At 45.8% G+C, this 17,604-nt stretch overlaps 1 protein-coding gene across 7 annotated transcripts in view; it reads left to right on the forward strand.

The window, feature by feature from the left end:
• The window catches only part of HFM1 (helicase for meiosis 1), a 115,673-nt gene that overhangs the window by 32,383 nt on the left and 65,686 nt on the right, over positions 1–17,604 (forward strand). For 6 of the 7 annotated variants that reach the window (XM_043520683.1, XM_043520685.1, XM_043520684.1 and 3 more), the window contains 2 exons: positions 6,420–6,463; positions 6,559–6,660. In XM_043520683.1, the coding sequence (XP_043376618.1) occupies positions 6,420–6,463; positions 6,559–6,660 (146 nt within the window). Of the gene's footprint in view, positions 1–6,419; positions 6,464–6,558; positions 6,661–10,156; positions 10,303–17,604 lie in introns of all 7 variants that reach the window. The other variant, XM_037907680.2, reaches the window with a different exon arrangement.

Raw genomic sequence — 17,604 nt, forward strand, 5'->3', positions numbered from 1 at the left:
GGCGCCTCTCCCATGGCCCCAGCCCCGGAGCTGCTGCAGCCAGGGAGGGGCACCTCTTTCCCAGCCCTGGAGCTGCTGTGGCCGGGGGAAGGTGCCTCTCTCCTGGCCCTGGGTTGCTGCAGCGAGAGAGGACTGGGGGGAGTCCTATCTTCCCGTTGCAGCCCAGGGGCAGCCTGCACCCCAAACCCTTCATCCCTGGCCCCACCCCAGAGCCTGCACCCCAGCCAGAGTCGGAACCCCCCCGGCACCCCAACCCTCTGCCCCAGACCTGAGCCTCTTCCCCCACCCTGAACCCCTCATCCCTGGCCGCACCCCAGAGCCCTCAACCCCCAGCCAGCGCTCTCACCCCCCCACCCCAACCCTATGCCCCAGCCCTGAGCCCCTTCCTACACCCCAAACCCCTCAGCTCCACCCCCACCCCACATCACCTCCATATAGGTGCACATAACAAAATTCATTCCGCACGTGGATGTAAAACATTAGAGGGAACATTGTTCACAGTGCATTATGGGTACGAACTTAACATCCCATGATGCAGTTTTTTCTGTCCCATCATTCCATGGGCTTTTGACTGCGTTTTGTGCCATTTTTCAGCTGCTACTGTTTACTGTGTGCATGTCATGTCTGCCTGAAAGGGTGGATCCTGCACTGCTCTCGACTTTTGTGGTCACTGTAATGAACACTTTGCGGCTAGTCATGCCGTATATCATGATCTCCCAGTCTGAACAGGAATCCTAGGTGCCTGATCTTCTGTGTGCCGTGGAAAGAAACAATATCAGATTACTTTTGGCATTCAAATGTAGCAGTAGTAAAAATAGGAGCAGCTGCGCACGGTGGACTGTCACTTTTGGACTCGGGGAAACAAGCACTGAATTGTGGGATTGCATCGTTATGCGGGTCTGGGATGACAAGCAGCCACTGTAGAACTTTCAGATACAGAAAGGCATCTTCCTGGAACTGTGCATGGAATTTGCCCCAGCACTGCGGTGCAAGGACACCCAAATGAGAGCTGCCCTTTTGATGTAGAAGTGTGTGGTGATCGCTGTGTGGAAGCTGGCAACTCCAGACTGCTACTGGTCACTCACAGATCAGTTTGGAGTTGGGAAGTCAACTGCTGGGGCTGCATTAACGCAAGTGTGCAGAGCCATTAATCCCTGCTATGAAGGACTGTGGGACTCTTGGAAATGTGCATGAAATAGTGGATGGCTTTTGCGGCACTGGGATTCCGTAACTGCAACGAGGTGATAAATGGCACAGATATCCCAATTTTGGCCCCAAACCATCTTGCAATGGAGTACATCAATAGAAATGGGTACTTCTCTATGGTATTGCAAGTGCTTGTAGATCACTGTGGTCATTTCATTGACATCAGTGCTGGGTGGTCAAGGAAGGTGCATGACGCATGCATCTTCAGGACTGTACAGCAAGCTGCAAGCAGGGACTTTCTTTCCAGACCAGAAGATTCCAACGGGGGATGTTGAAATCCCCATAGTGATCCTGGAAGACCCAACGTACCCCCTACTCCCATGTCTCATGAAGCCTTACACAGAAAATCTGAGCAGCAGCAAGGAGCACTTCAACAATAGGCAGAATGATTGTTGAATGTGTGTTTGGGAGATTAAAATCTTGCTGGCACTGCCTTTATTGCCGGTTAGACCTAAATGAGGAAAATATTCCCATGGGCATAGCAGCCTGCTGTGCGCTGCATAGTATTTGTGAGGTTAATGGGGAAAAATTCCCCCCAGAATGGAGTGCAGAGGCAGATTGTTTGGTGGCTGATTTTGAGCAGCCAGGTATCAGGGCTATAAGCGGGACACAATGGTGGGGGTGGGTGGGTATTCGAATCAGGGAGGCTTTCAGGCTCCATTTTGACAATGAGCACTAGTAATGTGACTTTCTATAAAGCAGTCTGCCATGCTTTGTTAATTTCCCACCTTGCAAGAAAATTTTGATAATTGCTTCCTGACCATGATTTGTAGTCTGCAAATGTTACAGTTGCCACTGTGTATTAATTCTAGCAGCAACCATTGTGTGTAGGAGACAAATAAAGATTGATTATCTTTCAGAGGGTATGTTTTTATTAAATATCAATTAACAACACACACAAAACATTTGGTTGAAAGGGAGATAACAGTGAAAGGCAGTCTCATAGCTGTTTGTAACTCCAGCTATCATTTTGGAACCCATCTGAAGGGATGGAGTGAATGGGGTACTGCAACAGGCTGGGAAGATGCAAGGAATGTGTGGGAGAAGTTTGGGGTGGGCATGGAAAGCAGTTCTGTATGGGCTGCACGGAGGGACGAGCAAACGTGTATTAGGCCTGTAGTACAAATAGTCCAACATCTCTGTATGCACCTCCATCACTTTTGTCAACTACTCCTGACCCATTAAAATTTACTCCTGACTCTCCTCCTTCTCCTGTCTCTCTATTTTATAATTTTCATTTACTGGCTCTTTCCATGCCCTGTGTTCTGTTTTTCTGCATCTGAGGATTGGAGCATCTCTTGAAATAAAACAGGAATATTTTGTCAGCAGAGGAAGCATTGTAATGCGTATGGTTTTGTCGATGAAAGCTGACTTTCGTCAACCAAATTCTGTTGTGTAGACAAGGCCTTTGTAATTCTTAACTTGTTCTTTCCCTATTTTAGCCTCAGATCCTACCCCATTTACACTGATGTGCACTATGTTAGGTGTCGATGTCTGCTAAACTTTTTGGTGAAAACTAAAACAAAAAAGGCATTTAACACTTTGCTGCATTTTTTGTTATTGTCTTTTCCTCCTTGTTCAGTAATGGGCCTAACCTGTCCTTGATCTTTCTTTTGCTTCTAATGTATTTGTAAAATGTTTTCTTGTTACTCTTTATGTCCCTAGCTAGTTTAATCTCTTGTTGTGCCTTGGCCTTTCTAATTTTCTCTCTACATGCTTGTGCGTTGTTTTTTTATATTCATCCTTTGTAATTTGACCTAATTCCACTTTTTGAATTTCAGATCATTGAAGATCTCATGGTTAAGCCACAGTTGTGTCTTATCATATGTTTCTTATGCATTGGGATAGTTTGCTCTTGTGCTGTTATTAGTTCCTCTTAAAAAAACTGCCAACTCTCCTGAACTTTTTCCCCCTTGGACTTGCTTCTCATGGGATCTTACCTACCAATTCTCCGAGTTTGCTAAAATCTGCCTTTTTGAAGTCCATTATCTTTATTCTTCTGTTTTCCCTCCTACCATTTCTTAGAATCATGAACTCTGTCTTTTCTTGATCACTTTATCCCAAGCTGCCTTCTACCTTCAAATTCTAAACCAGTTCCTCTCTGTTTGTCAGAATCAAATCTAGAATAGCCTCGCCCCAGTCACTTTCTCCACCTTCTGTAATAAAAAGTTGTCTCCAGTGCATTCCAAAACTTGTTGAATAATCTGTGTCCTGCTGCATTATTTTCCCAACAGATGCCTGGGTAGATGAAGTCTCCCATCACCACCAAGTGCTGTGCTTTGGATAATTTTGTTCGTTTTTAAAAAAGCCTCATCCACCTCTTCTTCCTGGTTAGGAATTCTATTGTAGATCCCTACTGTGACATCACCCTTGTTTTTTACCCCTTTTATCCTTACCCAGAGACTTTCAGCAGGTCTGCGTCCCACTTCTACTTCTACCTCAGCCTCAGTGCAAGTGTGTACATTTTTTATATACAACAGCTCCTCCCTTTTTTTTCCCTGTCTGTCCTTCCTGAACACATTGAAACCTTGTTTTCCAGTATTCCAGTCATGTGAATTATCTCACCAAGTCTTTGTGATGCCAGTTATGTCAGAATTGTGATTATTCACTATTATTTCTAGGTTTTCTTGTTTATTTCCCATACTTATGTTAGTATTCAGACATCTAGAAGGGAAATCTATTCCCTCTTGTCTGTCCTTTGTCCCTGCTATAATAAAAACATACATGTATTCTGGTCATTCTATGGGGCATGTGAAGAGGGTTGGTTCAATACAATTTCTAGTAGAGAGGTATCTATATCTCAAAATCATTATTGCAATTGGCCCCCTTGCTGGGAAATTTCACTAGTGGCCAGGGACTGAATGGACCATGCAGACTGGATTGTGGAATTTCTCGCCACTAGAATGATCTCTCCAGAATAGTGCTGAGATACATTTATAGGACTGTGTAATCCAACTTGCATTTCTGTTAACTGAGCTATACTTATTTCCTCTAAGTAAAGGAATCTCCTCTTGAAGGATGTCTTTTGGGTACGTTTCATGAACATTAAATGCATTTAATATTTTAAATTACCTGTTTTTTAAAGAATAAAAACATTAATTTCCAGTGAGCATTCAAAGACTTACACATATGAATAGTCCCGTTGGATATGGTTTTGTTGAACTTATCACAGATACCCGTGCTTAATTTAAGATACTGTAAGTCTTTGTGGGATCAAGTCCTTAGTAAACACAGTCTTAACGTCTGTTAGTGATTATTTATTTCACCAGGTAGCTATATCAAAGCTAAATTTTCATTTGTACAACTCCTGTTAGGAATAATAGGAGCTGTGTGTCTTGTTCAATCGCAAATGTATTCATTAGAGACCAATTCAAGAAGGATGCTTAAGAACGAGTTTAATTCCCATTTTAAATCAATGGGATTTAAGCACATGCTTAAATGTTTTCTGTAAAATTGATGGACATTTGCACATACTTAAGTGCTTTCCTGAATTGAGGCCTACATGTATATTTTTAAGACAGTACTTACATTAAAGTTTATTTGAAGGCTGTTTTTTTAAAACAGATTTCAAATTGATCTTGAGATAATAATTATGATACAATTCTGTGGTCAGAATTTCAGACACTATTAAGCAACTATTAGTAGCCTTCCTCTATTTTAATGTCTGAGAAGTTCTTGAAACTCTGAGCCCAGTCATTATTATTATTATTATTATTACTATTAATCAGTCAAAACTCTTCATTGAAATCAGAGTAGTTTGAAGACGTGAATAGAAACTTTGCTTGAGAAAGTACTCCAAGGTTGTGCCCATAAATGTTTCTTCCCCAAGTCCAAATTCATCAATATTCAAAGAATATTGACATGAATAACCCAACATTTATGAACAGGCTTACAATGCATTGTGTTTTTACTGTGGGAAAATAATCAAATCCAAATTCTTCAATAACTTATTCGGGGCCAGATGCTCCTCTTCACTTACGCTGATGTAGTGGAGAGAAACCTGCACACAGTAAGTGAGGTGCAAAAGAAGAGTCGCTCTTTAGCATTCTCTTTCTTTCCCCAAACCTATGGAAGCCATATTAGAGAACTACTGTGATGTTGGGACTCATAGTGAACTCTCATGAGGTTGGTTAGGAGGCGATCTGATCTGGTGGAGCTGATGGGTAACTACTCATTGTGGCATGCTCTCCTCCCAGATTGATGGAAACATTCCTTACAAATCTGTAGTTGCTTTAATGCGACCCATTAGAAGCCCCATAAACTCATGTTGCTGCTGAGGGTGATTGTCATACAAAAGGCAGGGATCAGTGAATGAGGGACAGTGGCTTCAAAGAACAGTGTGAAGGGGCAGTTGCTTGTGATTGGTTCCTTGGCAGATACGCAGTTTGGAGGTTACTCTCCATGCTTTCTCCATGGCTCTCTTCATAGAGTTTCTGGCACTCCCTGTCATCCTCTTGTAGATTTTATCATGGGAGGGTGCAATAATGAAATTTCGGTTTTGCCTATAAGGAGGGTTATCGTGTGGCAACCTGGGGTGTAAATGTACAGTGCACTTGCCTGCTGTGTACTAAATTGTATGTGGATCTGTTGCTGTGCACTAAAACTTCCATAGTGCTCTTAAGACTTACTGCTGTTTGAATCAGCAGTAAGTGAAAGTGCTCTACAGAACTTTCACTATGTGGTAGTAGGATCCACACGGTCAGTTAGTGCATGGAATGCTGAAGTGCTGTAGATTTACAACCCAGGTTCCTGGGTATTAATTATTTATCTAGACATACAGACATTACTCAAACAATGGGAGATTTGCCTGAGTTTGGATTACAGGATTTAGTCCTCTGAAAACAAATAGATTTTTGTTTCAAGTATCCAAAAGGTAATTATAAGTGAGAAAATTAATTAAAAATTATGCAATATACATTGACAGTGACCTTTTAGTATTCTAAAATGTAAATATGAAATAGGAATGTATTGAAAAACACAAGAATATGACAGAAATAAGGACAAATGAATTTAAACAGAAGAATAAATCTTATAAACTCTTAATGAGTGTAACTGCTGGAATCAACGTTTGTCATTATGCAGAGTTCTTCATAGGATATCGTTGTGCTTTTTTTAAAACACGTTGGTATGTCTTCATGTTGTATATAAATAAGTAAAAATGCTTTATAATTTTGGTTTAAAAACTACTTATTGTTTTTGTCTCTTTTATGTAGATTACAAAAGTATGCAAAGTCAACAAAAGATACCAAAGTGAGAGGTAAGTACAACAATGCTAATTTTTGCCAACATGAATTAATAATATTTGCTTGACGAAAGGTGGTAAAGGCAATGGATATAATATTTCTTTTTCAGATCTTTTAATGTGTGGTGTGGCTTATCATCATGCTGGTATGGAGATATCTGATAGAAAAATAATTGAAGGAGCTTTTACTATGGGAGACTTACCAGTACTTTGTAAGTAAACTTAAACTTTTGAAAATCAAAATGTTGTTACTATATTTTTTCTTTTTAAAATAGTGAGATTAATATTTGGAAAAAGTAAATGTTATGATTCTTTCACTTCTTTTTATGTCTTGAAATCCATGATGATAGAGCAGAGGGGGGCAAACTATGGCCCAAGGGCCACATTTGGCCCCACAGGACCGTCCTACCCAGCCCTTGAGCTCCCGGTCGGGGAGGCTAGCCCTTGGCCCCTCCACTGCTCTCCCCCCTCCCACGCAGCCATGCCGCCGTGCAGGGAGCTCGGCTTGCACCCGCCCACCTCCCAGGCTTTCCAATAAGCCAGTCCTGCTGCTCTGAGCGGCATGGTAAGGTGGCGGGGAGCGGGGCGGGGCTGGGGTGTTACATAAGGGGCAGGAGGTCCCAGGGGGCGGTCAGGGGACAAGGAGCAGGGGGGTTGGATGGGTCAGGGGTTCTGGGAGGGGGCGGTCAGGGGATGGGGAACAGGGGGGGTTGGATGGCATGGCAGTCCTGGGGGCCTGTTGGGGGTGGGGGTGTGGATAGGGGGTGGGGAAGTCAGGGAGCAGGGGGGTGGGTCCCCAGGGGGCAGTTAAGGGTGTGGGTTGCGGGAGGGGGCGGTCAGGGGACAAGGAGCAGGAGGGGTTGGATGGGTCGGGGGTTCTGAGGGGGGCAGTCAGGAGGTGGGAAGTGGGAGGGGGTGGATGGGGCGGGGGCCAGGCTGTTTGGGGAGGCACAGCCTTCCCTACCCAGCTCTCCATACAGTTTCGCACCCCAATGTGGCCCTTGGGCCAAAAAGTTTGCTCACCCCTGTGATAGAGAGTATGGTTCTGCAGCCTGTATACGAGTAGGTCAATTTGCTTCAATAAGTATTTAGGACATTTTAAGTGCTACTACAATATAAATGATACTAATACTCACATGAGGCTGCATGACTGGCTCTGTAATTTAGGGTTTGATCCTGCATTCTTCTTGCATTCATAACTCCCATTAACTTCAGTTTTTCTTTTCCCTTCAAAAATAAATTCTGTTCAGAATATTACTTCTTCATTGAGGAAGAGTAATACCAGTTGAAAATGGAAAGCCAACTCTTTAGTTCTAATCATGTTATCCTATTCTTCTTAAAGAAAATGGACTAAACATGTGAAAAATATTATCTAAATATGACAAATTCTTCAAGTAAATCAATACACTTGTGGTTTACTCAGGGGTGAAAGTAACTTAAAGGACTTACTGGTACCCAGGGCCACCAGGCTCCTGGGCAAGGTGTGGGTTGGGGGCAGCTTTGGGCCCCGGAAGGGGTGGGGCCTCGGGCGGAAAGGGCAGGGCTGGGGCAAGATTCCCCCAGCCAGCCCTTCAGTGCTGCTTGGCCTGCGCTGTCCGGGGCTCTGGTGGTGATTTAAAGGGCCTGGGGCTCTGGCCACTGCCGTGGTAGTGGCTGGAAGCCCTTGGCCCTTTAGATCGCTGCTGGAACCCCGGGGCTCTTTAAATCACCGGTCCTGGAGAAGCTGCCCCTTTTCTTCCCCCTCTCCCATCAGTAGCCCTGCTGGTATGGTGCTTAAAGCGCTGCCATGGCAGCACTTTAACGTCAGCTGTGTACCGGCCCATACTGGCAGCCACTTTCTTACCGGTACGCTGTACCGGCTTACTTTCACCTCTGGATTTACTAATATGTCTTTTGTGTTTGACGCTGTCACAACTGTGTGATAGGTGGCCAGACCTAGTAGTCGGACCCTAAAGTCCACAGTTACAAGACAGGAGTCAAGAATTAGTTGAGTTGGGATGCTGGGAGATCAGAATCAGGAGACAAACTAGAGATCAGAACACAAGTCGGGAACTAGAGTCAGGTTGGGTCAGGATACCAGATGTAAGGATCCGTGGACTAGAACCTAGGTCTGCAGACCTTGGGATAGCTGACATTCTCAGAGTACCACGGGGAAGGCTTGCAGAGCCACGTCCAGGGAGCATTGTGGAGAGTAGACATTGCCGGAAGTACCTCCCAAAGGATCCAGAGTCCAGGGACCCTGCAGCCCTCTGATTGATGAAGCGCACTATTTAACCCAGGCAGGTGCCCCAGGAAGTTGTCTGGGCAACCACACAGACTTCTGGCCTGCTGCAACTCCAGACTTCACCTCATCTTCTGGTCTCTGATTCTAGCCTGACCCTGACTCTTGCTTATTGAACCGAGCTCTAGTGATTCCTCTGATCCCTGTTCATTGACTTCCATCCTTGACATGTGAACCCCAACCCAGTTGTGATTGCTAGGCGAGACTGCCTACAGCCTGGTCCCTTACACCAGGGAGTCAGGAGCAGGAGACAAAATGGAGATCAGGAACCACCAGTCAGGTACCAGGAGTCAAGCAGGTCAGAATGCCAGGAGATCAAGCTGGGCAGGCAAGCCGGAGTAGGTAGTGGAACAAGACAAGGGGGTGAAGCCTTGTTTTTCAGAGGGTTTCCTGTTGCTGTCTTAAGTAGGGCCAGTGGACCAAATAGCCACTTGGGGACTCCACAGATCAGACCTTAGGGGCAGAATCTCACCATTGGGCGTGGGCTTCGTTGTTCTCTTGTCGGCTGTTGCCAGATTACTACCATGTGGAGGGTTGGAGCCTGGTTGCTCGTATTCAGAGTGGATTAAGCTTTTGTGGTGCCTGGGGCCCTGAGCCAGAGCAGTCCGCCCCCACCCCTGCACTTCTGCTGGGGAAATGGAGTTGGGGTGCAGGGGCTTGCCCCGCTCTGCCTGCCTGACATTCCTGCCGGGGAGTGGGGTTGGAGCATGGGGACTTCCCCTGCTCCCTGGCAGGAGCACCAGACCAGCGGAAAGGGGCAATTCTCTGCACCCTGACTCCGCTTCCCAGCAGGAGCGTGGGGACCCCCATTTTTCCAGGGTCCCCCTACTGGTCCATTGGCTAATCCTCCACTGCTCTTATGAACCTTGTGGGCCTGAAGTTTGAGACTGGTGGGTCATGAAAAATACATTATTGTGAGAATAATTATTTTAGTACTATAGATGTGCATGTCACTTTACAGGCAAATTAGAAGACCCGAAAACTGTCTTTAAGTGTACCAGTCACTACAAAACAGGATGAAGTCATGGCTATATTCAAACAGTTCCTGAACTATTTGTATTGAATGATTAGCAATTACTTCAGTGTGAGTTTTGGAGCATGAGGAATGAAAGATTGGACCCTGATTTACCTATAAATGTTAACAAATATTTAAATACAAATACGTTGGATATATTTAGTTTTTAAGGGAGCATTTGACAATACAGAAATCATGATCAGATATACTGCAATAATGTATATGAATGTGTATACAGATTATGGGCCAATCCTATGAGTTCTTCAGTGCCCTTTCCTCCCATTGACTTCATTAGAATTGAGAGTGCTTAGGACCTGACAGAATTGGGCCATATATTTGCTGCTTTATTAAAATCTTGCTAGTATACCAAATACTGTTTGTTATTAAATTAATATGCTTTAATCTGATTCAGTTACTACTAGTACCTTAGCTATGGGAGTAAATTTACCTGCACATCTGGTAATTATAAAATCTACAATGCACTATGTTGGAGGAATGTTTCAAGAGTACAGTGAAACAGATATTCTGCAAATGATTGGGAGAGCAGGGAGGCCTCAAGTAAGTTAACTGTGTATTTTATATTAATGCTTTCTAAATCTGGATTAGTAAAAGCTACAGTATGCACTTGACGAGTAAAAAAAAAAAACAACAAAAAACCAACCCCCACAATTTAAGGGATAGCATTTGCTTTTTAAAGATTTATTGGTAAGTGAATTATTGAGTTAAAATAATACTGAACAAAGAGAACTGTGTGACACTGTAGACAGATCAGTGATCTCCATTGATCTATGTGCAACTGTAGTCCAAAAAGCAAACAAGATGTTGGATTGCATAAGAAATGGAAAGTTGAATAATATGGCAAATATTATAATACCTTTTATATAAATCGTGCAGCTTCATCTGGAATAGTGTGTGCAGTACTGAGAAGGATATTGCATATTATTTAAATAGAACTAAAAGTTTTTGAAAATTATCTAGATTATTTGTGTTTTATGCTAAAAATCACACGGGTCATATTGTGTCTCCCTAAACCACTGGTTTTCAACCTGTGTTCTGCAGAATGCCAATTTCCAAAGGGATCCACACCTCCATTAGAAACTTTTAAGAGATCTGCAAATTAAAAAAGGTTGAAAACCACTGCCCTAGACTGTTTCTAAATGGATTAAATAATGTTTTATTGTAGAATGTTACACGTTAGCAGACATTCCTGTACCTATGATGGTATGATCTCATTCTACCAGAGCTGTGGCAGCCTCTTTTGCTTGCCTTAAGCAAGTCCCTGTTACTGAAATTTCCAGTGCTGCAACGTGGAGTTCGAGTGCTTGCTCATGTCCATTCCAATGTAGGTAGTTCTGTGCTTGCCCTGAGCACCGCCACTGGAAAATTTTCCCTCGGTGGTATCCATCAGGTCAGCTCTGCTGCCCCCTGGAGTCGCATGCTCCTAGCACCAGTATAAAGGGTCCTGCCAGGACCCGCAGCCCTCTCAGTTCCTTCTTACTGCCTCTGACGGTCGCTGGAACTACCTTATCCTTGCAATCTGCAAGTACACCCTCTGTGGACTTTTTCAACCCTATATTGTATATAGTTATGTCTTGTTGTTAGTAGTTAAGTTTCTGTTTTTAGATAGATTAGCGGAGTTAGTCTCTGCCTGGTGCCAGGGCATGCCTCAGTCTCCAGGTTTTAAGTCTTGTGCCTCGTGCCACAAGCCTATGCATGTGAGTGACACCCATTCCAGTTGCCTTAAGTGCCTGAGGGAAGCTCACATACAAGAGCGTTGTAAGATCTGTAAAGACTTCAGGCCCTACACTGAAAAGGATAGACACACCAGACTGAGATTTATCCTAATGGAGGCAGCGCTAAGGCCTCCATCAGCACTGGACCACTCGGACTTGGCACCAAGCTCTTCAGCCTCAATGAGGCGTGCTCTGGCTACTGTTCGAGATTCTCAGCGCTGCTCTTCATCACCGGCACTGAGAAAAGATGCTCCTTCTACCTCTCGAGAGCCTTGGCACCATGCACCATCTCTGGTGCCAAAGAAAAGTGCTCTGGTGAGAGAATCTCTACCGAGGAAGAAATAGAAGAAAACTGATAATGGTCCATCCCCATCCCCAAGGTTGGCAGGGCAGGGAGACGCTAGTAGAGTGCGAGTACCGTTGAGTCCCGTACCAATGAACTCACCACTGCAGCAGAGCCACTGGAGATACTGTGTTGGCAGAACCATCGACATCAGACACGTTTGCTGCAGTGAGAGACCTACTCTCACTGCTAGTACCAGCATCTCCAGCTATGCAGGAGCTGACAGCAGCAGCACTAGTGGGAAGGACCTCAGTGGCACTGAGGGCCCAGATGCCTTCAAAAGAGAAACGGGCCATGATGGCCCATTCCTGGTCTCCTCCCTCTCAGCACTGCTCGCTGGCACCGATCAGCACCGCTCCTCCCTGGTCTCCAGGAGGGGAGTTTTCGGAAACAGAGTCAAAGGACGAGTCATGCAACTCTTGCAGGAGCTAACTCCGTCACTCCAATTAGCACTATCTGGCCATGGACCCAAGCCAAGGCATCCCATCCACAGTTTGGCTCCCGGAGCAGTGGCAGATGCAGTTCAGTGGCCATTCTGAACCCCTGGGCTTTCCAGCCAATGCAGAGGACTCATTGCAGAAGGTCCTACTCTGTGGTGTCTGAGTTCAGAGCACTTCCACCGCTCCACTCAGAGCAGGACCCAAGCTTCAGTACCGAGGCCGGTACCAAATACCAAGAGCCAGCACCTTGAGACCTGTCTGGTGCTGAGTGTGAAGAACAGTTCCCCCTACCAGTACAGGCTTCCTCCTCCTCTTCTCCTGATGAGGCTGTGGTAGGAGTGGATGTAGCACCTTCCTAGGATGACTACAAGGCTCATGAGGAGCTCCTTAAGAGGGGGCTCAAAACCTGGGGATCCAGGTAGAAGATATCAGGGAGTCTTCCCATGCCCTGGTGGACATTCTAACAGTCACAGCACATCAAGAATGTCATTGCCCCTTAACAAGGCCATTATGGATTCCAGCAAGGCATTATGGCAGGTCCCAGCATCTCTTCAGACAACAGCAAAGAAAACTGAAAACAAATACTTTATCCCAGCTAAGGTTTGTGAGTTTCTTTTACACATATCCACCACTGGGCTTTTTGGTTGTGTCAGCAGCCAGTGAGCGGGGACAACAGGGGCCAACCCCCAAGGTCAAGGATGCCAAAAAATTAGACCTTTTTGGCTGAGATCTATTCAACAGGTGGCCTCCAGCTCAGGATCATGAATCAGCAGGCATTCCTGGGCAGGTACAGTTTTAATTTCTGGGACTCCGTGCTGAAATTTAAGGAATTATTACCCCAGGAGTCCAGACAAGAATTTGCAGCTCCTGTGGAGAAAGGCAAATCGGTGCAAAAGCATCCTTGTAAGCAGCCTTGGATGCTGCAGACTCTGCAGCCCAATCTATGGCCTTAGCGGTGGCAATGCACAGAAGCTCAATGCACAGAAGCTCAATCCTCGGGCCTGCTGCATGAGGTCCAACGGGCCTGCTGCATGAGGTCCAACAGACCTTGCTGGATCTTCATTTTGTGGGCACATCACTCTTTTCTGAGCAGACTGACTCCAAGCTGCACAGCCTAAAGGACTCAAGGGCCACCCTGAAGTCTCTAGGACTTTATACACTGGCGTCCACAAGGAAACATTATAAGCCTCAATTGGCTGCTTGATTCTTCCCACTGCCTGCCTGGCAAGACTACCACAAGGAAAGAGCAGGGGCTATAGGAGAAGACCTCTGCCCCAGTCCTCGTCCTCATCTATGCCTTGCTCTCCCTTCCACCCCAACACTCTAGGAGGTTCAAGCAGGCCTTTTGATGGGATGCTTGAGGACAACATACCAGGATAGAATTTGGATCCAACCTATCCAGTTTTTGTGGACCATTTATCCCATTTCAATGAGGCGTGGGCCCGCATTACAACAGACCACTGGGTGCTAAGCATAATAGCAGTGAGATACACTCTTTAGTTCAGTTATTCCTGCCCTCCCCATCCCTTTTCAGGGACCTTTCTCATGAGTAACTTCTAGCCCAAGAGGTGCAGTCGCTCCTAAGGGTGGAAGCCATGGAAGAGGTTCCACCAGAGTTAGAGGGCTGACAATTCTACTCCTGATATTTCATTATCCCGAAAGCCAACGGTAGTCTCAGACCAGTTCTGGACCTGTGAAAGCTCAACAGATACATGAAGAAGCCAAAGTTCTGCATGGTCTCCTTGGCTTCCATCATCCCTTCCCTGGATCCAGGGGACTACACAGCCCTTGATTTGAAGGATGCTTGCTTGCTTCCATATCTCGATCTTTTAGGAACACAGAAGGTTCCTCAGTTTCATAATGAACCATGTGCACTACCAATTTGCAGTTTTCTCGTATGGCCTGCCAGCAGCCCCTCGAAGTGCATGGCGGTTGTTGCAGCCTTCCTGAGGAGACAAGGGGCTCAGGTCTACCATTACCTTGGTGACTGGCTGGTCAGAGGTCAGACCAATGGCCAGGTGGAGTCTGACATAAAGTTAATCCAGTCAACATGCAGGACTTGGGTCTGCTGATAAACGTGCAGAAGTCTACCCTCTCCCTGGTTCAGAAGATAAAGTTTATTGGGGCGATCCTCGACTCTGTCCAAGCCAGAACCTTCCTCCCAGAAGCAGGGTTCCGAGCAATTGTGATGCTTATAGAGAACCTCAGACATCACCCCATCACTACAGCGAGGAATTTCTTGAGCTCCTGGGCCTGTTGGCCTCATGCACATTTGTGGTGCAGCATGTGAGACTTCAACTAAGACCTCTCCAGGCATGGCTGGCGTCTGTATACTCGCCAAACTGACACCGTCTGAACACAGTTATCACAGTTCCCTGTCAGTGATCACCTCTCTCAAGTGGTGGTTAGACCTGCTGACCCCAACCATCAGTGTCTCTCATTACAGATGCTTCAGTGATGGGCTGGGGTGCTCTTCTGGGTTCCCTCAGAACTCAGAGTCTGTGGTCTCCGGAAGAGCTCTTGCAACACACATCAATGTCTGGTAGATCAGAGCAGTTCGCTTGGCATGCCAGGCATTCCAGCCCTGTTTGGCGGGCAAGAACGTGTCAGTTCTCACAGACAACACGATGGCGATGTTTTATATCAGTTGGCAGGGAGGAGCATGCTCCTCTCACCTGTGCCAGGAAACACTTCGTTTGTGGGAATTCTGCATAACCACTCGATTTACCTCCAGGCCTCCTATTTGCTGGGATCATAGAACGAGCTAGCGGATCACCTAAGCAGATCTTTCTCCAACCACATGAGTGGTCCATTTGTCCAGATGTTGTGAAAACCATTTTCCAGAAGTGGGGAACTCCCCAGATAGATCTGTTTGAGATAAAGCACAACAGGAAGTGTCTCCGAGTCTGTTCCCTCCTGTGTCACAGCCCTAGATCTCTCACAGACACTTCCTCCTCCCCTGCATGGGTCATCTCTTCTACGCGTTTCCTCCCATTCCTCTAATACACAAGGTCTTGCTGAGAATCGGAAAGGACAGAGCATGGGTCATCCTGATAGCTCTGCCCCATCAGCATTGGTTCGTCACATCCTTAGCCCTTCATCTCGAGTCCCTTCATCTGACAGCCTGGAAGCTCCATAGCTGAACCCCTCAGAGCTAGCATGCTCGGGGCAGGTTTGCAAGGTACTTTTAGGGAGCAGAAAGCTGTCCACCGGAGCTACTTACCTGACAATGAAGAAAAGGTTCTCGATCTGGTCTACACAGAAGGGTATCTCATCTATGCTATCAACAATACCATTTATTCTAGACTACTTACTACACCTAAAACGACAAGGTCTAAGTAGGTCATCTGTCTGTAATCTCAGTTTTTCACCCATGGATGAATGACCATTCCGTGTTTTCAAACACCATCTGTAATTGGTTCCTTAAGGGCCTTGAGAGATTGTACCCCCAGGTTTGGCAACCAATCCCTCCCAGGGATCTCAACCTCGTATTGTCAAAACTGACAGGACCTCCATTTGAGCCACTGGCAATATAGTCTCTACTCTACCTGTCCTGGAAGGTGACCTTCCTGGTGGACATTATTTTTGCCAGAAGTGTCTTAGAGATCCGGGCCCTTACTTCAGAACCACCATAACATGGTATCCTTCAAGAACAAGGAGATGGTATTCTAACTACATCCTCATCCAGCTTTCCATCCAAAGGTGGTTTTTCAGTTCCATAGTAACCAGGATATCTTCCTAACGGTCTTCTATCTGAAACCACATGCCAACAGAGAAGAACAGAGGTTCCACTCGCTAGACATCAGATGTGCACTGGCTTTCTACATAGAAACGACTAAGCCATTTTAAGCCATTCTCTCAACTATTCATGTCCTTTGCAGACAGGATGAAAGGTCTTCCCGTCTCAACCCAGAGAATTTCATTGTGGATCACATCCTACATCAGCACATGCTATCACCTGGCAAAGTCCCTGCCCCAGCTGCCCTGACAGCGCATACCACAAGGGGCCAAGCATCTTTGGCAGCATTTGTAACGCAAGTTCCTATCCAGAACGTTTGTAGAGCTGCAATATGGTCGTCAGTTCACACTTTCATTTTTCACTGCCCCATCACCCAACAGGCTAGAGATGATGCTGGATTTGACTGAGCGGTGTTGCAATCAGCAGGTCAATAAACTCTGAATCCTCCACTTGCAACTGCTAGAGAGTCACCTACGTTGAAATGGACATGAGCAAGCACTCAAAGAAGAAAAATAGTTACTAACCTTTCCATAACTGTTCTTTGAGATGTGTTGCTCATGTCCATTCCAAGACCTTCCTTCCTACCCCTCTGTTGGAGTTGGCCAGCAAGAAGGAACAAAGAGGGTTGTGGGTCGGCAGGACCCTTCATACCGGTGCTATGAATGCGTGACCCCAGGGGGCACCAGAACCGACCCAATGGATACCTCTGAGGGAAAACTTTCCAGAGGCGATGCTCAGAGTGAGCACACACCTACCTACATTGGAATGGACATGAGCAACAAATCTCTAAGAACAGCAGTTGTGGAAAGGTTAGTAACTGTTCTTTATGTTCACATATTTAGTAAACATTATTCTCTCAATTTGGCTTCCAGGGCAGATGTTAGATCGCACAGCAGTGCTTCAGTCACTATTCAGTTAGGAGTCTGTTCCCTCTTTTAGGTTATTTTAAGTACTGTTTATAAAACTATCCATGAGTGGGAATACACAGAGCCATTTGAACAAGAAATGAAGGTTACTTACTTGTAACTGGAATTCTTTGAGATGGCTCTGCATATTCACACTTTCCTCCCGTCTTCTGCTCGCTCTTAGGGTCCTATTGTTCTGTATTTATGGGTTGGTGGCGGAAGGAACACAGGTGGTAGAGGGCGCTGCACCCTCTTATATAGCCTCATCCTTAGAATATTGAGAAATGCGGAGAGGAGTAATAGGGAGGGTTGCGTGAACATTCTAACAGACACTGCTTGGAGAAGGTTCTACTGTTAGGCACCACTAGGAGGCACAATACCCATAAGTGTGGGTAAGCGGAGCCATCTCAAAGAACTCCAGTTACAAGTAACCTTCACTTTTTTGAGACTTTGGCCATTAGTATATTCCACAATCCAGCCTCCTTCCCCTGTGCTATCGAGTCCTGTATAGTTGGAATTCTCTGGTGGTGAAGGAACTAAGTGATGGTTGGCCCACTCTACTCTGTATGCTGTTGGTAAGGGGCATGAGAACACTTCGGGCATGTGTACCTCCCAGTAGACGCTGCTGGACAAAAGACTCCGGTTTCAAGCTTCTGGAGCGCACACAAACGATAATTGGAATATATATGTGGACAAGACG

This window comes from Chelonia mydas, chromosome 8, assembly GCF_015237465.2.
Source record: "Chelonia mydas isolate rCheMyd1 chromosome 8, rCheMyd1.pri.v2, whole genome shotgun sequence".
Taxonomy (NCBI): domain Eukaryota; kingdom Metazoa; phylum Chordata; order Testudines; family Cheloniidae; genus Chelonia; species Chelonia mydas.